Source organism: Equus asinus, chromosome 21, assembly GCF_041296235.1.
Source record: "Equus asinus isolate D_3611 breed Donkey chromosome 21, EquAss-T2T_v2, whole genome shotgun sequence".
NCBI lineage: Eukaryota > Metazoa > Chordata > Mammalia > Perissodactyla > Equidae > Equus > Equus asinus.
In genome coordinates, this window is record NC_091810.1 from 50,052,858 (window position 1) to 50,071,488 (window position 18,631).

Below are 18,631 nucleotides of genomic sequence, written 5' to 3' on the forward strand. Positions count from 1 at the left end.
AGCCTGGTCCCATCTGTTGCACATAGGGGCGGCCAGGACCTGCTGGCCCCCGTGGTGAGAAGGGAGAAGCCGCACTGACAGTGAGTGTGGGCCTGGGTGGGCTGGGCCCTGCCTCTTGCACCCAACACCCAGACCCGTCTGGGCCCTGGGCCCCTGACTCGATGCTCCCCCTCCATCATCCCTGCACCATGTGACCTTTGTCCTTCCTGTGATCCATGGGCTCTTCATGATCCTTGTGGTCTTGTGCTCCCAGGAGGATGACATTCGGGCCTTTGTGCGTCAGGAAATGAGTCAACATTGTGGTGAGTAGGGCCCAGCCCAGAGTCTCTTGGGTCCCATCGTCATTCTACCCCAGCACCCCTAGTCAGGGAGAGAAAGGGTCCCCAGAACTTATGGGGGACAGGCAGTCAAGGAGATGAGCAGAGATGGTTGGGTACACACTTATCTCAGAACAGATATGCTGACTGGACATCTCCAAATGGAGACACACACATAGGCAGATGTGGATGGATATGTAGTGTTCCTGGACACCCAGTATGGCCCTGTGTGGAGGGGGTGGAGGTGGGAACAGAGCTGGTCCCTCTGGGCCTGACATGGGGTCAGGGTGCCGGCAGGGGGCGGGAGGCTCTGATGGCCCCGGGGGCATCAGAGAGTAAAGCTGTCTCCTTCCATCTCTCTGTGTCTGTGACTGCTTTTGCTCTGTCTCCACGCCTGCCTGTTTTTGATGGTCTCTGTCTTGCGCTCTCTCTCTTGCCCTTTGTTGACCGGTTCCTAACTTCTCTCGTGTCCTTTGTTTCTCCTCTGCCTTTCTTCCTCTTTCTCTCTCCCTCTGTTTCTCTCTCTGCTTCCCGCTGTCTCTCTCTTCCTTTCTTTCCTTCTGTCTTTCTCTCTCTCACTCTCTGCTGCCGTTCCTCTCTGTATATCTCTACCCTTCCGTCTCTCTCTCCCTGCCTCTTTCCATCTTTGTCTCTTGCTCTCTGTCATTGTCTCTCTCTTTGCCTCTCTCTGCCCCTTCCAGCCTGCCAGGGCCAGTTTATCGCATCTGGATCACGTGAGTATTTTCTGCTCCTGGAACTTTCCTCACCCGAGGCCCTGCTCTGCCAATTGCCTGGTCCTCTCAGCAGAGACTTGGCTGGGGTGGCTGCCATGATGACCCCAGAGCCCTGTGCCCCTGCTCCTTGCTCCAGGACCCCTCCCGAGTTATGCTGCAGACACCGCCGGTCCCCGGCTCCACCATGTGCCTGTGCTCCGGGTCTCTCACGCAGAGGAGGAAGGTGAGGACAGCTGAACCCACGGGGCATATGTGGGTGGAGCACAGACACATGCAGGGGTGCTCATGTAGGGCACATGCATGAACACTCATGCACACACAGGAGACCAGTGCTGCCCACCCCACCCCGAGGGCCAGGAGTAAGCAGCACAAACCTAGCCAAGCAGTGTCCCTGCTCACAGCACACCCCTTCTGTGTGCAGGCCAGGTGCCCCCTGAGGACGACGAGTACGAATACTCTGAGTATTCCGTGGAGGAATACCAGGACCCCGAGGCTCCTTGGGAAGGCAATGGTGAGAATGGACGCTGGGCCCAGAGGGATTCTGGTAGGGGGAGGCAGCGCTGCTCCCTGCTGACCTCTCACCGACCCCTAGTCCCTCTCTGACTCCCACTACCTCTGCTGACCTCCTGACCTCCATTGACTTCAGACTCAGACCCCTGCTCACTTCCACTGGACGAGGGCTCTTGTACTGCCTACACCTTGCGCTGGTACCATCGGGCTGTGGCAGGCAGCACAGAAGCCTGTCACCCATTTGTCTACGGTGGCTGCGGAGGGAATGCCAACCGTTTTGGGACCCGTGAGGCCTGTGAGCGCCGTTGCCCACCCCGGGTGGTCCAGAGCCAGGGAACAGGTATTGGCCTATCCCCTATCCCAGTAGGGGCCTGGGCACTGAGCCTACCCAGACTAGGTCCTGGGTCAGAGTCCAGGTCAGAAGCTCCCTCAGACTGGGGGACCTGGGAGAGACCCCCAGACCAAAAAACTGGTCCCAGTATAGTCCCCCTCCAGCCTCCCTCCTTTAAAGACCTGAGTAAGGATCCCCTCTGAGGTGAGAGCCCCCACTCCCCTGTGCCCCCAGCTGCCTCCCCAACTGACCCTTTGCTCAGTGCTTCTCCGGGGCCTACATGTTGGGTGAGGTCAGATGGCTGAAGACAGCTCCCAACCTGCCCTATGCAGGTGCTGTCCAGAGCTGAGGCCCAGATAATGAGCTGATGTTCAGCATCCCCTGGAGGAGTTGGTGTCTCAGCAGGACCCTGCTGTCCTCCCCTTGGTGCTAGAAGCCTGTGTGCACGTGAGCGTGCATGAGCGTGTCTGTTATTTCAGTGACTTGGTCCTGTGGGTCCAGCCTTCCCCCCTGTGAACAAACCCCCATTGTGGCTCCTGCCTCCCTGGCAGATGTCTCAGTGTGGGGGTGGCTGTGGGCAGTGAGCAGATGTGACTGTGTCTGACCTGCCCCTTGACCCAAGCCTGTGATGACATGGTGCTGATTCTGGGGGGCATTAAAGCTGCTGTTTTAAAAGGCCCCTGTTGTGACTGTTTGGGGAGATGGGGGTGTCAGGTTTTCCATGGGAGGTCAGTACTATCCTCCATGGATACAGAGTCCCTCTGTCCAGCCCTGGTCACTGTCCTGTGACCTTCAGCCCCCACAAAGGAGTAGGTAGGGTAGGGGGTGAGGATGTGTCCTCACTGCCCCCCAGGACAGGATGAGTCATAGGTGAGGGGCTGCCTCATGCCAGGAGACATGCCCGAGCTCCCACCCCAGGGGCTAAGGGAGATAAATGGGCCCTGAAGCAGGCAGAGGGTCAGACCACAGCACAGAACTGCCTGGCCCCAGCCCCGGGCAGCCACAGCAGCCCCGACTTACCCCAGAGGAAGCAGCTACTGGTGAGACTGGGGTTGAGCTGGGTTGGGCAGGGCCTGGGGGTTGAGTGGATCCAGGTTTTGGGTTAGTGGAGATCTCTGGACTTGAGAGGGCCCTGGGGTCTCTGCCTGCTTCTCCGTGTGAAGGACCCCCATTCCTGCCCTTCTTTTTCCTCGATCTGATGTAAACTCTCTTGCTCAGACCTCAGGCTCCCCTTTTGTCCCTCTGTGTTTCTCTGTCTCTTTGCATCCTTATTTCCATTATGCTGTTTGACTCTGGGGTGGTTTCTGTCTCTTTGTCTTCCAGGCTCCCTCTATTTTGTCTGCCTCCATTGCATTCATCTGCATCTCTTTCTCCCTCTGGCTTTCCCCCTCCCTCCTTTTCTCCTCCTCCTACTCCCTCCCCCTCCTTCCTCCTCCTCCTCCTTCCTCCACCCCCTCCATCCTCCTCCCCTTCCTTCCTGCTCCTCCTCTTCCTCTTCTTTTTCCTCCTTTTCTTCTTGTTCTTCTTGTTCTTCTTCTTCTTCTCTCCCTCCATATATAAAAGTATACCTATATATCTATATCTAGATATATCTATGGCTCTCTGTCTCTCGTTTCTTTGTCTCATTATCTCTGTCTCTCTCATTCTCTTTCGCACTCTTTCTGTCTCTTTGACTCCTTCTCTGTCTTCTCTGTCTTGATTTTCTCTGTCTCACTCTGGTTCTCTTCTCGTCCCTTCATTTCTGTCTGCTTCTCTCTGTCCCCGGCCTGGCCTCTCTAATCTCTACCTCTCAGTCTCCCTCTCTGTCTCTCTGTTTACCCCATCTGCCTCTGTCCACGAGTCATAGCTGACCAGAGCCCCTGCCCTGAGCCTGTTTTCTCCTCGCAGCCTGACCACACGATGACCAAGTGGGCTCTGCTGGTGCTGATGGTCCTGACATTGGGCAGGGTCCTGCTTGTCCCAGCGACCCCTATCCCAGCCTTCCAGCTCATCCCTCAGAACTTTCCCCAGGCCACTCCCTGCCCTGTGGCCTCGGAGAGTCCCTCAGCCAGCGCCACAGGCCCCTCTGCTGCTTGGGGCCACCCCAACCCTGACCCCCACCCTGGTCCCCGCATCACCCTCTCCCTGGATGTCCCCGTCGGCCTCCTGCAGATCTTACTGGAGCAGGTCCGGGCCAGGGCTACGAGGGAGCAGGCTGCTGCCAACGCTCGCATCCTGGCCCATGTTGGCCGCCGCTGAGCCTGAGGGAGGGAGTTACACTGATGGGGCCACCCTGGATGAGGAGACCCAGAGAGCAGCAGCAGAGCTGGAGGGTACCACATCTGGGAGTGCATCTGGACACCGCCGTATGGGTCACTGGCATGTGATGTCATTCATATCTGAGTGCCACACAGAGTCACAGTGTGTTTGGACAGCCTGGACATTGCCATGTCAGATCACTGCCAAGTGAAGTCTTGCCACACCTGGGAGCCACACAGACTTACAATATGCCTGGACAGCTTGGACACTGCTATGGAAGGTCACTACCTTGTGGAGTCTTGCCATGTCTGAATGCCCCAGTCACAGGGCCTCTGAACACCACCACATGTGGTCACTGTCATGCCACTTTCAGGAACCTCAACACAGGAGCCCATTACTATATCTGAAACCAGTTCACCTAAGACCAGATCTGCAGGTCTGCCCTGCCTGCCACAGGTCACCACAGAGTGAGGTGATGGCTGAGGGTCACATGCATGTTTTGTGCTCCACGAGACAGCACCCATCCCAGATGGATGGGGCCATTGGGGGCATCTCTAGGCATGGATGGCCATATGTGGGACGTCTGCGGCTGTGGCACCCTTGCCTTGTGGGCAGTGTGCATGCATGTGTGACTGCATCCCTATGTATCTGACAGCTGTGAGTGTGTGTGAGCAATGTGAGGGCCGGGAGAAACAGGTGCTTGTCCCCAAAACCTGCTCAACACACAGCCAGGCACTGTCCTACTCACACCCATGCACACGCAGCCTTGGCCCTCTGACACATATGACTGAGGGGAGAGGGAGTTTGGGCTGCCGGGGCTTCGGCCCAGCTCTGCCCCTCCCTCATGGAATGGTCCTGAGCAAAGATGCTCATCTTTCCAATCCTCAGTTTTGTCATCCATAAAGGACAGTGATGCCACCAAGCTTCTTGTGAACATTGAGTAACATGATGTACATGAAGGTTCTGGCATGCACAAAGTGCTCAATAAATGTAGTGACTGGAGGATGGGATGGATGAGGATCGCACAGTCGCGTGCACCCAGGCAGTGACACATGAGGGCTGAGTCATAGCTGGCTATGCTGCCCCTTGGCCCACTCCCCGCTCTCCATTTCACTGACCTGGTCCCTTGTTGTGGAAGGAGTAGGTTTTGCCTTATCTCACTCTCCCAGTGCCAGTGCTGGGCTGGAGCTGGGACTGACCTTCTGGACAGTGTGAACGGTCTTGCCTGCAGAGGGGGCAGGTGCTCTGGGTAGTGTAGACAACTCCAGCTGGAGATGAGGGCAGACACTGGGTGCGATGGACACCTCTGGCTGGTGAGAGGCCATACTGATGCGAGCGTAGCTGCTGGTCTGGGGGCACTGACGTGGATCTCAGTTGTAAGTGGCCCTGGGGGGCGGGCTCAGGGCGGGGCTGAAGAGGCGGGGCCACAGGGCATGCGGCTGCTCTCCAGAGCCCCGAGGGCGGGGTTGCCCCACTCAAAGCTGCCAGGGGTGGTGGCCCAGGACAGTTCATTGCAAGATGGACAGAGACACGGAAGGAGGCAGCTCCCTGATGGACCCCAGGTCATGGAGCGGCAGGCAGGGTAGGCACAGGGCTGTGTGGAGAGGGTGTGGGTGTTGGGAAAAGACCTGGGTACAGTGGGGATGGCGCTGGAAGGGGTGCAAGGGTGTTGGGGGTCTCTCCAGGTGTAGGGGTGCTCCAAGGGGGCATTAGTCTGTCACTGGCATGGAGGAGGGGGAACACTGTCGCCTTGCAGGGGAAGGGGGCAGGGCCACGGGGGAGCTATAAATAGCTTCTTCCTCCAACCCAGGGGGAGGGACAGCCAGCTGGAGCTGCCGGGGGCCCTCCTGCTCTGCCTTTTGCTGGCCTCCAAGGGGTCACGTTTGTCCAGATCCCCCCTCAGGAGGCACACCAGTTTGGGGAGGTCCAGAGACTCATTTGGAAAATTTTTCATATGATGTGACTTTAGCCCTTATGCTAGCAATTCCAGGGCACCTACCGTGTGCCTTGTGCCAGTCGGGCTGCTCTAAGCACCTACTGTGTGCACTGTCCTGGTCATGAACCTCTCTGAGCCCTTACTGTGTGTGCTGGCTGGTCCTGAGTCACTCTGAGCACCTACTGTGTGCCCTGTGCCAGGCTGGAATCAGTAATTGCAGACCAGAGCTCACAGGCTGCTTGGTCACATGGCTGCATACCCCCAAGTAGTAAACTCACACCCTCTGTGAGCTCTGGGCCATGGAGACACAGGGGATGATCCTTGGCTAGAAATGGCCAGAGGAAGCTGGAATCCTGGAACTCCTCAAACCTCTCAGAGGCAGCAGAGGGGATGGGAATGGGAATAAAGGAGAAGGGAGGCAGGAGACAGCAGCAGGCCCCACTGCAGCCTGCCCATCTCTGCTCAGGCCTGGATGCAGGCTTGTTAGAGTGTGTGCATGTGTGGCTGTGTGCACATGTAGGCTTTCATGCATTAACATGTTGATCTGTGTGGCATTCACTGAGATCCCGGGGACCTTTATGCTGCAAAGGGTGGCTTTTTTTTCTCCCCAAAGCCCCAGTGCATGGTTGTATATCCTAGTTGTAAGTCCTTCTAGTTCTTCTATGTGAACCACCGCTACAGCTACACAGCTACAGCATGGCAACTGACAGTCAGGTAGTGTGCTTCTGCGACTGGGAAATGAACTGGGCTGCCAAAGTGTTGAGAACGCCCAACTTTAACCACTAGGCCATCAGGGCTGGCTCAGGTGGCTTTGCAGATACAGAGACTGGGAAGAGTTTGGACACTGAGAACTGAGGATTGAGGACTCTGGCCACCCTACAGCTTGTAGCCTGGAGGAGGTCCACTGATCAGTGCAGAGGGCACCACGGGAGCCAACTGGGGCCAGGCCAGGCAGGTTGATGGTGGAAAGAGGCTCAGCAGGACACAATCACACACGAAAGCATGCTGACATCCCAGCACACTTCCCACCCCTGGGCCAGGATAGATGGCTCACTTTGGGATGGCCCCAAGAGGGAAAAGCCATGAGGGCTGGTTATTCTTTTGAGCACCTGCTGACATTGAGGGAGCAGAAAGTCAGGAGAACATTTCAATGGGTGGAGTGAACAAGCAAGAGCACAGGTGTGGAGGTGGCAAGTGTAGTGATAGTGCAAGGTGCGAGAGGCAAGGTTCTGAGGGGCTGGGAATTGATCTGAGTCCATCCTGCACTGTGGGCTGGCGCTGACACTGGGCCCTGATCCTCTTCCTCAGTTTGCTACTCTAGAAACGGGGCCATGGGAGGAGTCATGGGGAATATGCTTGAGCAGATGTAGACCCCGGCCTTGGGGAGCGGCCCCAGGCTTCTCTTGCTGTTGACCTGTGGCCTCTCACTGGATATAGGGACTTGGGAGGGTGTGTCTGGGTCAGCTCAGTGTCAGACTGTTTGGGGAAGAGTGGGAGGTGCAGAGCCACTGCTTTTCCTAGGAAGCCAGACTGTCTGGGTGTGATGATGGCTTCCGGGAGATGGTCCTGGCTTCCTGCCCTGCCCTGCCTGCCCCCTACCCCCAGCATTTGATCACATCCCAGGAGGGCTGAGGAGGAGAATGGGTAGGCCTGAGGAGGGGCTACATATCTGAGGATGTTAGAGGAGACAGTCTTTGTAATGAGTGCTGAGGGTTGAACAGGGTGTGGGTGTGTGGTGACAGATCTCTGAGGCCAGAGTGGCCCCAGAATGGCCTTGGCAGTAGCCAGGAGACAGACTGGAGGGCTGGCTGTGTCAGGAACAGAATGAGTGGCTTTGGAGAAGTAGGAAGCATGCGGGAGGTCACAAGGGGCATCCTGCTCATCAGGGGCCGCCCACGGGTATGCTTAGAGCTGCTGGGCATGAGGTGGAGGGAGATGGGGTGTGGACACTGCAGAGGGAGCGTGAAGGAGGAAGTGGTGGACTCTGTCTGGGGCAGGGCATTCCCTGGATAGGCAGTTAGAGCTGGTTTCAGGGAGTGTCTAGGTGGGTTTCCAGCATGTGGACCTCCTGAACCTTCATTTCCTGTGAAGTGGGCAAGACATCTGTATCAGAGTCATCTTAAGTGTCCTTTTTTTTTTTAAGGATTGGCACCTGGGCTAACAAGTGTTGCCAATCTTTTTTTTTTTTTTTTTTATGCTTTATTTCCCAAAACCCCCCGGTACATAGTTGTATATCTTAGTTGCAGGTCCTTCTAGTTGTGGGATGTGGGACGCCGCCTCAAAGTGGCCTGATGAGCGGTGCCATGTCCGCGCCCAGGATCCGAACCCTGGGCCACTGCAGCGGAGCGCGCGAACTTAACCACTCGGCCAGGGAGCCGGCCCCTTAAGTGTCCTTACTGGGCTCTGAAGGGCTGGGTGGTGATTTGGAGGACTAACCCAAGGCAGGGGCTGGCAAGGCGGTCGGAGGGAAGGACCACTGCCCCTGTGGTTCACTGGGTTGAGCCTTGTTCTCCATGCCCCCAGCACCTGGCTCCTGACTGGGCACATACTGGGCAGAGAACTTGAGGACTTAGGGGGTGTGGTGGAGGACATCGCTAGAGGGCAGTGTGACCCAGGTTGGAGGAGTGTCGGTGGGGGGCCCCCCCCCCCCCCCCCCCGCCAGAAAGTGCACAAAGCTTGGGGAGGAGGTAGGACAGGAGAGAATGTGCCAGGGGTTCCTGAACTTCTGGATCTCTCCCTTGCCTCTTCCCTCCACTGCCTTTTGAGAGACAGGAGGGAGATAATATAATAAATAACACTAACGTCCTATAGAATAGACTTCTCAGACATTGACATATTTAATGTATACCAGAATCTTGTATGATTGATGATGCGTGCATTCCATATTCCTGATGGAGACAGAGGCTCATTAAAAAAATACGTAAACTTACGATTTAAAATTTAATTGGTAAAAATGAAATCCTGGAAGAAGTAAGATCCTGCCAGGCTCAGTGAGTCCCCAGAGAGCTTGGTTACAAGGTCCTGCTCACATGCTCTAGGTGGGCTGGGTTTACCCCAGCAGCCAAGGCAAAGAGAGAAACATGATCAATTTTGAGATTTGTCCCGTGTCCCCGTGCAGGAGATAAAGGAGTTTTTCCAACATGGTTAAGCCGGTCGCTTCTGTGGGAGGGGAAGAGTTCAGGGGCTCGGAGGAGACAAGAGGATCCCAGCGCAAGGCCAGCAGGGAGCGGCGGAGGTGGCAGCGAGACGATTAGAGTTACGCAGGGGCCACCGGGCTGGTTCTGACCAACCAAGCCCTGCTGGTCACGCAGGCCCTGCCCCATTGCATGCAAACCCCTCCCTCCCGGGAGTCTCTGAGGTCTCACGCTGCAGGGAGAGGAATCTCGGGCGCGCTGGGGGAGAAGCCGTGGGTAAGGACTATGCAAATCAGCGCAGTCGGCTTGGGTGTGCTAGGCTCGTGCATCCGGGGCGGAGCCTACACTATCCAGGCCTGGAACATGTAGAGAGGTGGGCATGCGTGTCCGCGATCCTGGCAGGAAGGGTGGGCCCGCTTGATCCAATACGGCTCGTAGGCGAGTTGGGCATGCGTGGTCAGAGGCCAGGCCTTCTTCAGTTGGGGTGGAGCCTACTTGTTCTGGGGCGGGGCCTGCAGGGAGTTGGACCTGCGTCACCGAGGCTTGAAGGGGGGCGGGACCGAGGGGCGGGGCCTCGAGTGGCCCGAGGTGGCCCGGCTGCTGGGTAGCAAGCGGCGCAGTCCGACTCATCCTCGCCCGGGGATGGCGTCCCCACGGGAATTAACCCAGAACCCCCTGAAAAAGATCTGGATGCCGTACAGTAATGGGCGGCCCGCCCTGCACGCCTGCCCGCGCGGTGGTGAGGCGGGGTCGGCGGGGTCGGGGGAGGGCGGTGCCCTGGGATGAGTGGGTAGGGCAGCCTGGGCAGTGGTCTCGCAGGGAGCAGGGGCCGGGAACAGGTGAGGAACCGGGGACAGGTGAGGCTGTCGTGACTCGTGGGAGGGGAGCAGGAACAGGTGAGGGACCGGGGACAGGTGTGGCAGAGCGTGGGGCAGGGACAGGTGTGTGGCGGCGTCTCGGCTTGGCAGGGGCCAGGTCTGGCCGCCATCACCTAGGGGAGGGCGCCAGCCTCTTTGCACCCCACTCTGTCTCGACCGCTGCAGGCCAGTGGAGGACTCGGAGCCTTGGTCCTGCCCTCTCCTGCTGGCCAGAGAGCCTAGGGCGGGTGGTTGGGCCAGGTCTGAGCTGTGTTGGCCCTGGGGGAATCGCTTGGCTTCTCTGAGCCCAGAACTTTCAAAGGCCCAAGGGTGGGCTAGTCCTCTAGTGGGAGAAAGCGAGCCCTTTGACCTTCATCACCCACCTCTGGGCCTAAAACCGAGTTTTGGGATGAATTTCAGGGAAGTGCAGATGTGTTCAGGACAGAGACAGTGAGAACACTGTGCTGTATGGCCCTGTTTGTGTCCCTGGGTGTGTAAGCATCCACGTGGGGTCTGGGTGAATGGTAAAATTGGAGGGTGAAACGTCTAGGAGACATGGTGAAATCCCTGGAATTGTTAAAGGGCTCACCTTTCCTGGGGTCTTGGGTGTTTAATCCACTTCCTTGACTTTCTACTTGCCTTAAATGAGCCTGCAAGCTTTTATTACCAAGAAAAACAAAGATTTGTTTTAGGAGTAACTGAAACATTGTAATGAGTTTGCAAGTTGTCAAGGACCTCAGAGAACATCTAGTCGACTTTTGGTACAGATAGGGAAGTGGAGATGAGGAGATCGTGTTATCTGCTCCATCTCCCTGCACTCCTGACCTCTGTTTGGGCGTGATAAGGAGGGGACAGTGCTGGGAGCTTGTCTTGCTTTGAGGCCAGCCTGGGGGCTTTGGCTTTGACCGTGATGGGAATCCTGGGGGAGGAGTGTATGTATCCCTTACCGCACTGTGGGGCCTGGTAGCGGGTGGCCATGGCTTTGACCAGATGTTCTGGTGGGTCTTGGCTCTGACTGTGATGTAGGTCCAGGTAGGGTGTGCGGCCATGATCATGCTCTTGGCCCTGGGGCCATGGCTTTCCAGTCAATACTCTGAGTCCTGAGGGGCTATGGCCATGCCCTATCCAGCCCTCCTTCCAGACTTTTCTGGAGATGTGGAGGGCAAGACCCTTCTTCTTGTGCTTCTAGTCAGTGTGTGTTAGGGCTGTGTTATCCTAACTAGTGGGTGGCTGCTGTTATTATGTAAAGGAGAAGGAGTGAGAATTTGGACTTGGGAGGCAGAAACACTCAAGCCGCATCCTTGGTGGCTCAGCTGTGCGACCTTGGGCAAGGAGCTAACCCTCTAGGCCCCCGCTCCCTCATCTGTGGGGTGGAGACAGTTGTCGTCCCTACTCCATGAAGCTGCTGTGAGCCTCTTCACAGGTACATACTCCATAAGTAGTAGGTGCTTCGTAAGTGGTAGCAGGTAATTTTGTAATTACATCGCCAGTACTCTTTCTTTGCTCCTCCCTACCTCGAAGTCAGGGATTGAAGCATCAGCTGTGTGCCAACCCCCGTTACAGGTGGAAAGGGAGCTGGGATCCAATGGGGAGGGGACTTTCCCAGGTCTCACAGCCTCTGGAGCATGGCCTGTGTTTCTCCAAGCTCTAAGTATGCTATTAAAATGTGTCTCTGCCCTGAGCAGAGAGGGGCTCATGCCATCGCAGTGTCTCTGGGTGTTGCAGTGGGTAGGACTGTGGGGTGGCCCAGCACAGGAGGGCTTCCTGGAGGAGGAGGTGGCATCCAAGAGCTCAAAGATGAGAGACCTGCAGATTGTGTGGGGGTTTGGACCCCAGGCTAGGGTCCCAGAGTTCACAGCAGGGAGTCAGTAAGCAGTGAATGACCATGGAAGCTGCCTGTGCAGCACCTCCAGTTCCCAGAGTCTGCATTTGTACAGCGTTTTACCCTCTGCACGGTGAGTTTATGACTAAGTTGGAGGACAACAAGTGTCCCCGCCCGAGGGAGGTCGTCTGCCCGCTCCAAGACATGCCAGTAGTGGAGAGGCAAGGTGGTAGGAGAGAAAGGGATTTATTACAGCTTGCTAGCAAGAGGGAAGATGGCCAACTAATATCTGAAAGAACCATCTTCCAGAACAAAGAGTGCAGGCAAGTTATATAGGGGGCTGATCTCCGGGTGGGGGCAGACATCTGGTCCCAGTTCTTGATAGTCTTTTGTTTTACTGGGTATGCATCAGAGACCTGAGCAACACCCTGTACTCTGATCTTTCAGTGTCATTAATGATGGGTATCAGCATAGGCTCTCTGCCTTTGGGTCATCACGTAACTAAAGAACTGAAAAGAGCAAAGTTATCAACTTATAGCAGCTGGGAGGGGCCATAAAATCTACAGAGCATGTCTGGGTTAGTTAATCAGAGGTCATTCAAAGTTACAATATGGTTTCTTTTCTATAATATGGCTTCCCTTATGGCAGCCTTGTGTTGAGCTGGTATCACAAGGACAGGTGAGGACCTGAGGGTGGGAAGTGAGTAGAAGTTGACTTGATCACAGGGCTTTAGAAGAGAGGATTTGAGGCCCATGGCTGGTCTGTGCTGTGACGTGGGTTGTCTCTAGGGTCTAGTGCCCTGCTCTTCAGGCACCAGAAGCTGGTTGCCTGAGGGCTGCCCCTCCTCCACCCCCACTCTCCGTTAGCAGTTCTTCCTCCTTTTGATAAAATTCAGAGCCACGCATGAGCGGTTACCTTCCTCGTCACTGACCCCTCAGCTGGGACCTGGAGGAGCTCTGGGGGCTAGTGTGGCAGGGGATGAAGAGGGGACTCAAGGAGCACGGCAGAAGGGACAGTGTCTGTCTGATGGCTTTTCTTAGCCAAAAGGTGGCAAGACTCTTCTTGGGTCAGGTCACGACTGGTGTGTGCACAGGACAGTAAGAGACAATTTCTGTCCCCTCTGAACAGGAAAGTCATGCTAGCTTGCTTTATTTTAAAGAGCTCTTCCTTTCCCAGACTGGCCCGAGGAAGTGGGAGTGGCAGGTACAGTTCAGGAATCAGTTCTGGAACCCACTCCAGGGACTTGTGACTGCCACTGCGGTGTCACCACCAGAAAGTAGTCACTGTCTAGCCCCAGGCTCGTCTCAGGCCTCTCGCTGCTAGGGCTCCTGTGGCTTTGAACACGTTTACAGGAAGAGGAACTAGCGAGAGAAGCTGAGTTGACATGTCTTCGGAGTTCCTTCCACACATGCCCAGTGTTCTGAACGGTGTGTGCGGCTGTCCTGTTGCTCAATGTCGGGGGCCTTAAGGGCGCAGAGCTGCAGTTCCAGCTGCACACCCAGTTCCCCTGGCCCACGCGCTCTCTGTTCAGTTGGTGTGGTGTGTTCCCTTCGTGCGGGCTGCAGTTTGCAGCTTCTCCATTGCGGGGACTCGCCCAGTGTTTTGCTCTCGTAAGCAGAGCTGCTATGAGTACACTTGTACTTTGTTTGGTTTTCCCTTTGAATCATTTCCTTGGGAGCTTATCTTGAGGAACAGAGGTGATAGGCAATTTATATCTCTTGTTTTGTGCATCTAGCCCTGATTTGCTGCCCTGCCTGCCCACCATGGGTGTGCGTGGGGCAGGGGTGAGGCTGTCACCAAACTCTGTGGGAGGAGGGCAGAGGCATCTCTGGGAAGATAGATGTGAAGAGGGGATGCAGGACCCCAATCCTGAGGTCATGGGCGTGCCCTTCAGGGAGCAGCGGGAAGGGGTGTCCTTGTCAGAGGGAGCAGGGTGGGTGCAGGTTTCCCCTGCGGTTAGTAGCTGATGTACTGCCCTGCCGTTGCTTGAGAGCCCTGGCCGACCGGCCAAGAATTGTGTAAACAGCGCCGTCACTGGCCCTCAGGACGCAGAGCCTTGCCTAACTTGTTTTCCTCTCGCTCACTGTCAGCCTATATTCCATGGGATCCCCTCTCTCCCTCCCCTGGGGCTCACAGTTTGGGTCATGTTTGCCAAAGGCCATGCACAGGAACGATGGGGCCCCCACTGGCAAGCAGAGCCCCTTACTTCTCTGCAGGGCCTGCTTGGGGACGGACAGGGGCCTTTGCACCCGAAGTCCCAAGGGCAGTTGGTGCTGAGGTGCACCTGTGTCCTTAGTCAGGGTGCTGCCAGGGTGGGGCAGAGGGCTCAGCTTCCTGGAAGTGCTCCAACTTTTACATGGAGAAAGTGCCAGATCTCACCAAGGGATTATCATCCTGTTTTACAGGTGAGGACACTGAGGCTCAGAGTTGCCGTAAGTGTCAGAGTCAAGATAGGAACCCAGGCCTGTGTGACTCCTGACCTCCAGGCTGCCTCTGGGGCCCCTGTTCTCCAGCTCCAGTGAGGGAGACAACTTGAGGGGCAGGGCCCAGCAGTCTGTCTAGGGAGGCCTACCAGATGAAGGCAGGTGAAGGAGGGGCAGTGACAGGTCCCTTCATCTGTCCATCTGTCTGGCTGCTGTGACAGGGCTTCAAGGGCTTTCACCTGGCCCAGATCCTGAGGACCATGAAAGGGAGACTTCCTCAGGCTTCTGAGGTGAGACCACACTGAAAGCTGTGCTAGGTCACATGAGGCTGGCAGTTCTGCTGCCTTGGTGTCTGTCCTAGTGGGCCAGGGATTGGTGGGGGTGCTGTGTCCAGACCCTTCCCCACTCAGAGCCTCAGCAACGGCTCTGCTCAACACACTGGCCTGGTGGCACCTGGGATGCTGGTGGGTGGGCTGTCAGAGGGACTGTTCTTGTGGGCATTGGCCTGGACCTCTGGTCTCAGTCCCTTGTGGCCCTCACCCTGGTGAGTTTCGAGATGCCTCTCTCCCCACTCCTGCCCATAATTTTTGAGCTCCAACTCTGTGCCACACCTCAGGACCCCAAATGACTCAGCGCTGCTTCTGTTCTGAATGGTCAGTCTATGGGAGCAGACTCGTTAGTGAGGTGCCAGGGATTGAGAGGGAGAGTGCACCAGGTGGGCATGGAGGTGCTTTGGAGGAAGGACTCAGTGAAGAAGCATTTGAAGAGAGGGTAAGCAGTAGGACTGTGTGATTATTGGGGTGGGAGTATGGATTCCTGGGTGACAGGCAGGGTGTTGAATAACCCACTGGGTTGTGGCTCTGTCCTGGATGTCATGGGAACTCCCCAGCAGTGTTTAGCCAGATGTGTGGCAGGTCCAGCTTTTTATCTGGTGATTCACAACAGGATAAGTAAGGGCTGGCCAGATATCTCTGCGTCTGCGAGAGCCCAGATGGGCTTGGGGAATGGAAGCGTACCAGCAGTGGCTGGAGAATAGGGTCTGGGGGTGCTCAGGAAGCTGTCTGATGCCAGTCCTGTGCTCTGAGGCTGAGGCACCATGGGCGGAGAGGGAGCGACACCCTGGGAGGGGTTTCGGCCCTTGTCTGATGCTGTGTTCCTTGCTTTTCAGTTTGCATGACCAACTGCCCGACACTCATTGTCATGGTGGGCCTGCCTGCCAGGGGCAAGACCTACATCTCTAAGAAGCTGACGCGCTACCTGAACTGGATTGGGGTGCCCACACGGGGTGAGCCTTGGCCTCGGCTTTCCAGAGGGGCTTGGAGCTTTGTTGGGGAGGAGGAGGAGAAGAGAGAAGGCTGGACCACGGCAGGGCCTGGGGGTGAGTCAAGATCAGGAGTTGGGGAGGGTTGCTATTGTGTGAAAGCTGAGCCGCTTCTTTCTCCCAGAATTCAACGTTGGCCAGTATCGCCGGGACATGGTCAAGACATACAAATCTTTTGAGTTTTTCCTTCCAGACAACGAAGAGGGCCTGAAAATCAGGAAGTGAGTATGTATGTATGTGTGTCTGCGTGTTCACAGAGAAGGCCCTAGAGCCCAGTTGCTAGTGTTGCCTGAGCTGCTCCTGAGCCCTGGCCTTGGCCGGTGCCGATGGGCTATGGCAGGGCTGGTGTCTTGACCTCTCAGGATGTGGTGGGGTTGCGAATGTGATGGTCTTGGGGACAAGGGGAGATGGTATGTGGCCTCTTGGTGGCTGGCCGTGCCCTACCCTGCTATTAATGACCCCTTGGTAATGGTATCCTGTGGGAGGAGAGGATGGGGCTTTAGGGAGGCAGAGGAGGCTGAATCAGGGCAGGTGAGGGCTGGGCCACGCCCTCCTTGGGGATGGCCTCTAGTAGGAAAGGGAGCCGAGTGGGTGCAGGGATACAGTCCTCAGGGATGGGGCAGAGTGGGACTAAGACCACCTACTGGCACCTTCTCAAGGCCAGAATGATCGGGCCCTGAACTGGGGCTTTTCCTCCCTTGCCCCAGGATATGCCCCTTCTGTGTATTTGTAGGATGCTTGACGTTCTTGACATGTGTCAGCTAGGCCTTGGCTTTGCTTTGAAGTGGCCTCCTGTAGCTGGGTGACTAGTTTACACTCCCAGTCTTATTCATGAGGTGGAAATTTACATATGATACCCTACACTTACCACAATTCAGACTCGAACTGAATGCCTTCTCCAGAGAAACGGCACCAGCTGGTGGTCTGAGGAGCTGTGCTGTGCTCTTCTTGGCAGGTGTCAGCTGAGGGATCAAGAAGCTTCCTTGCCCTTTCTCTGGGCCCAGCCATTGTGGTAGGGCAGTGAGCAGAGGTTGGCCTAGCTCTAATGACCTCCCCAAATCCAGCACAGCCCTGGGACAGAAGCCTTGGGCTGTTGTGGACTTCTGGATACTAGGCTGTCTGCTCCCTCTCTGACCACCAGGGGGCAGGAGCTCCCTCCGACCCGCCTCCCCGCCCCCCCCCCCCCCCCACTGTCACCGCCCCCCATGGCCCTTCAGTTGGCCTTCGCTCTTGGGTCATTGGGGCTAGGTCAGGCTGCTGCCCCAGAGAAGGGAAGGGGAGTCTGGCATCCAGGCCTCTGTGGCTGAGCTGTGAGTAAAACTTGAGGTTGGACCTTCTGGTGATATCCAGCCAGATGAAACAGTCTGTTGATCCTGGCGATGCTATGAATGAGCGATGTCCACAGTGTGCTGTCCTCAACAGCCCTACGGTACCCCTGTGGCAAAAAGACAAAAGGGATGGGACTGATATTTGAACTCCTACTGTGTGCTGGGTGCATGGTGCCCCTTGTCCCCCCTACCCCCATTTTATAGATGAGGAAACTGAGGTTCAGGAGTCTCACACAAGATCCGTTACTTCACAGAGCCCAGACTTGAATCTAAGCCCACCTACCACTAAAACTGTTCTGCCCGTCATTCCAGTATTACCCAATTAGTAGGTCAAAGGTCGTATCAAATGCAAATTCTACAACAGCCTCAAGTTGTAGGCACTCATGAGCTTGTTTGCTCTTCCCTACGGTGGGTGGTGGTTCCTCACTCCCAGATGCTGAGACGGAGGTCAGAAAGTGATGGTGTTGTCTGGGATCACTCAGGGTTTGAGTCTGAGCCAGGCCTGTCAGTCCAAAGTGTTTGTGGGAAGAGTAAGGGGGCTGGCATTCCCAGAGCCCTCCAGTCATTCCATGCAGGCTGCCCATTGAAGTATTGGGATTAGTTCAAATGGGGAAACACAGATTCAGAGATTGGGGAGCTAGTCCAAGGTCACCCAGCTGAAACAGAGGCCCCCGCTGAAGAAGTTGAGGGCAGGTTCACATGTGCCTCTCTGACGGGCACCTCTGACTGTTCTTAGAAACCCTCCCTCCTGTAACCAAGGCGTCGGTCTGGCCACTGGGCCACAGGGCCGTTTCCCATTAACCAAACCAAAATGTCCCAGAGATAATTGGCAAAATGGAGTGATCAGACTTTTTAAAAATGGGAGACTGAGAGGAGAAGGCTGCATCTTCTTGGGGACGCTGGCCTCGTGACAGCCCCGACGGCACAGTCCTTTGATGCACTGGGGATATACACACAAAATCTGAAGATCAAACAAATGGGAGGAGATCTGACTTTACTCTTACATCAAAAAAGTGAAGGTATTAGACAGAAGATCAAAGTGATTTATCTATCTCTGGGCCTTGTAGAAGAAACGGATAAAAATGGAAAGATCCTGGGGGCTGGTCTGGTGGTGTAGTGAGTGGTTAAGTTTGGCACACTCTGCTTATGTGGCCCAGGGTTCACAGGTTCAGATCCTGGGTGCAAACCTATTCTACTCATCAGCCATGCTGAGGCAGTGACCCACATACAAAATAGAGGAAGATTGGCACAGATGTTAGCTCAGGGTGAATCTTCCTCAAAAAAAAAAGAGAGATCCTTATATAAATGTGTCAATCCATTTTGCAGCACAAAACAAAAAGGGTGAGATGTCTGAAGACAGTGTAGTCACATGTCAGTCATGGTGAGGGTTTCACCTTCCAGAGGGTCTATGGACGTGGGTGCACAGGCGGAGACATGCACCCTCCTCCAGAAGGGATGGTTTGGAGAGTTCTCTCTTCAGGAACGAAAATTGAACATTAGGCTCGTTGTAGCCCTGGGGGCTGGCAAGAGTGTCTCTACTCTCCCCATCACCAGCCCCCAACACTCACACACAAGGAAATGTCTGGTTTTAGTTTTTGTTTATTTATTTACTTTTATTATTTTTTTTTGGTGAGGAAGGTTGGCCCTGAGCTAACATCTTTTGCTAATCTTCCTCTTTTT

General features: G+C 55.7%; 2 protein-coding genes across 9 annotated transcripts in view; both read left to right on the plus strand.

The window, feature by feature from the left end:
* The window catches only part of COL7A1 (collagen type VII alpha 1 chain), a 34,080-nt gene extending 28,942 nt beyond the window's left edge, over positions 1–5,138 (plus strand). Inside the window, exons 113-119 of one of the 3 annotated variants that reach the window (XM_070492640.1) lie at positions 27–80; positions 254–302; positions 1,019–1,051; positions 1,188–1,274; positions 1,473–1,562; positions 1,698–1,901; positions 4,044–5,138. In XM_070492640.1, coding sequence (XP_070348741.1) covers positions 27–80; positions 254–302; positions 1,019–1,051; positions 1,188–1,274; positions 1,473–1,562; positions 1,698–1,901; positions 4,044–4,258 — 732 coding nt within the window. In that variant the 3' untranslated portion in view covers positions 4,259–5,138. Of the gene's footprint in view, positions 1–26; positions 81–253; positions 303–1,018; positions 1,052–1,187; positions 1,275–1,472; positions 1,563–1,697; positions 1,902–2,224; positions 3,257–3,779 lie in introns of those variants that run through there. The other 2 variants (XM_070492642.1, XM_070492641.1) reach the window with 2 other exon arrangements.
* Positions 5,139–5,369: 231 nt separating this feature from the next.
* PFKFB4 (6-phosphofructo-2-kinase/fructose-2,6-biphosphatase 4) overlaps positions 5,370–18,631 on the plus strand; it is a 42,813-nt gene continuing 29,551 nt past the window's right edge. The window contains exons 1-3 of one of the 6 annotated variants that reach the window (XM_070492919.1): positions 5,370–5,506; positions 15,471–15,587; positions 15,748–15,844. In XM_070492919.1, coding sequence (XP_070349020.1) covers positions 15,476–15,587; positions 15,748–15,844 — 209 coding nt within the window. In that variant the 5' untranslated portion in view covers positions 5,370–5,506; positions 15,471–15,475. Of the gene's footprint in view, positions 5,507–5,548; positions 5,713–9,388; positions 9,477–9,550; positions 9,574–9,753; positions 9,940–15,470; positions 15,588–15,747; positions 15,845–18,631 lie in introns of those variants that run through there. The other 5 variants (XM_044755276.2, XM_070492918.1, XM_070492920.1 and 2 more) reach the window with 5 other exon arrangements.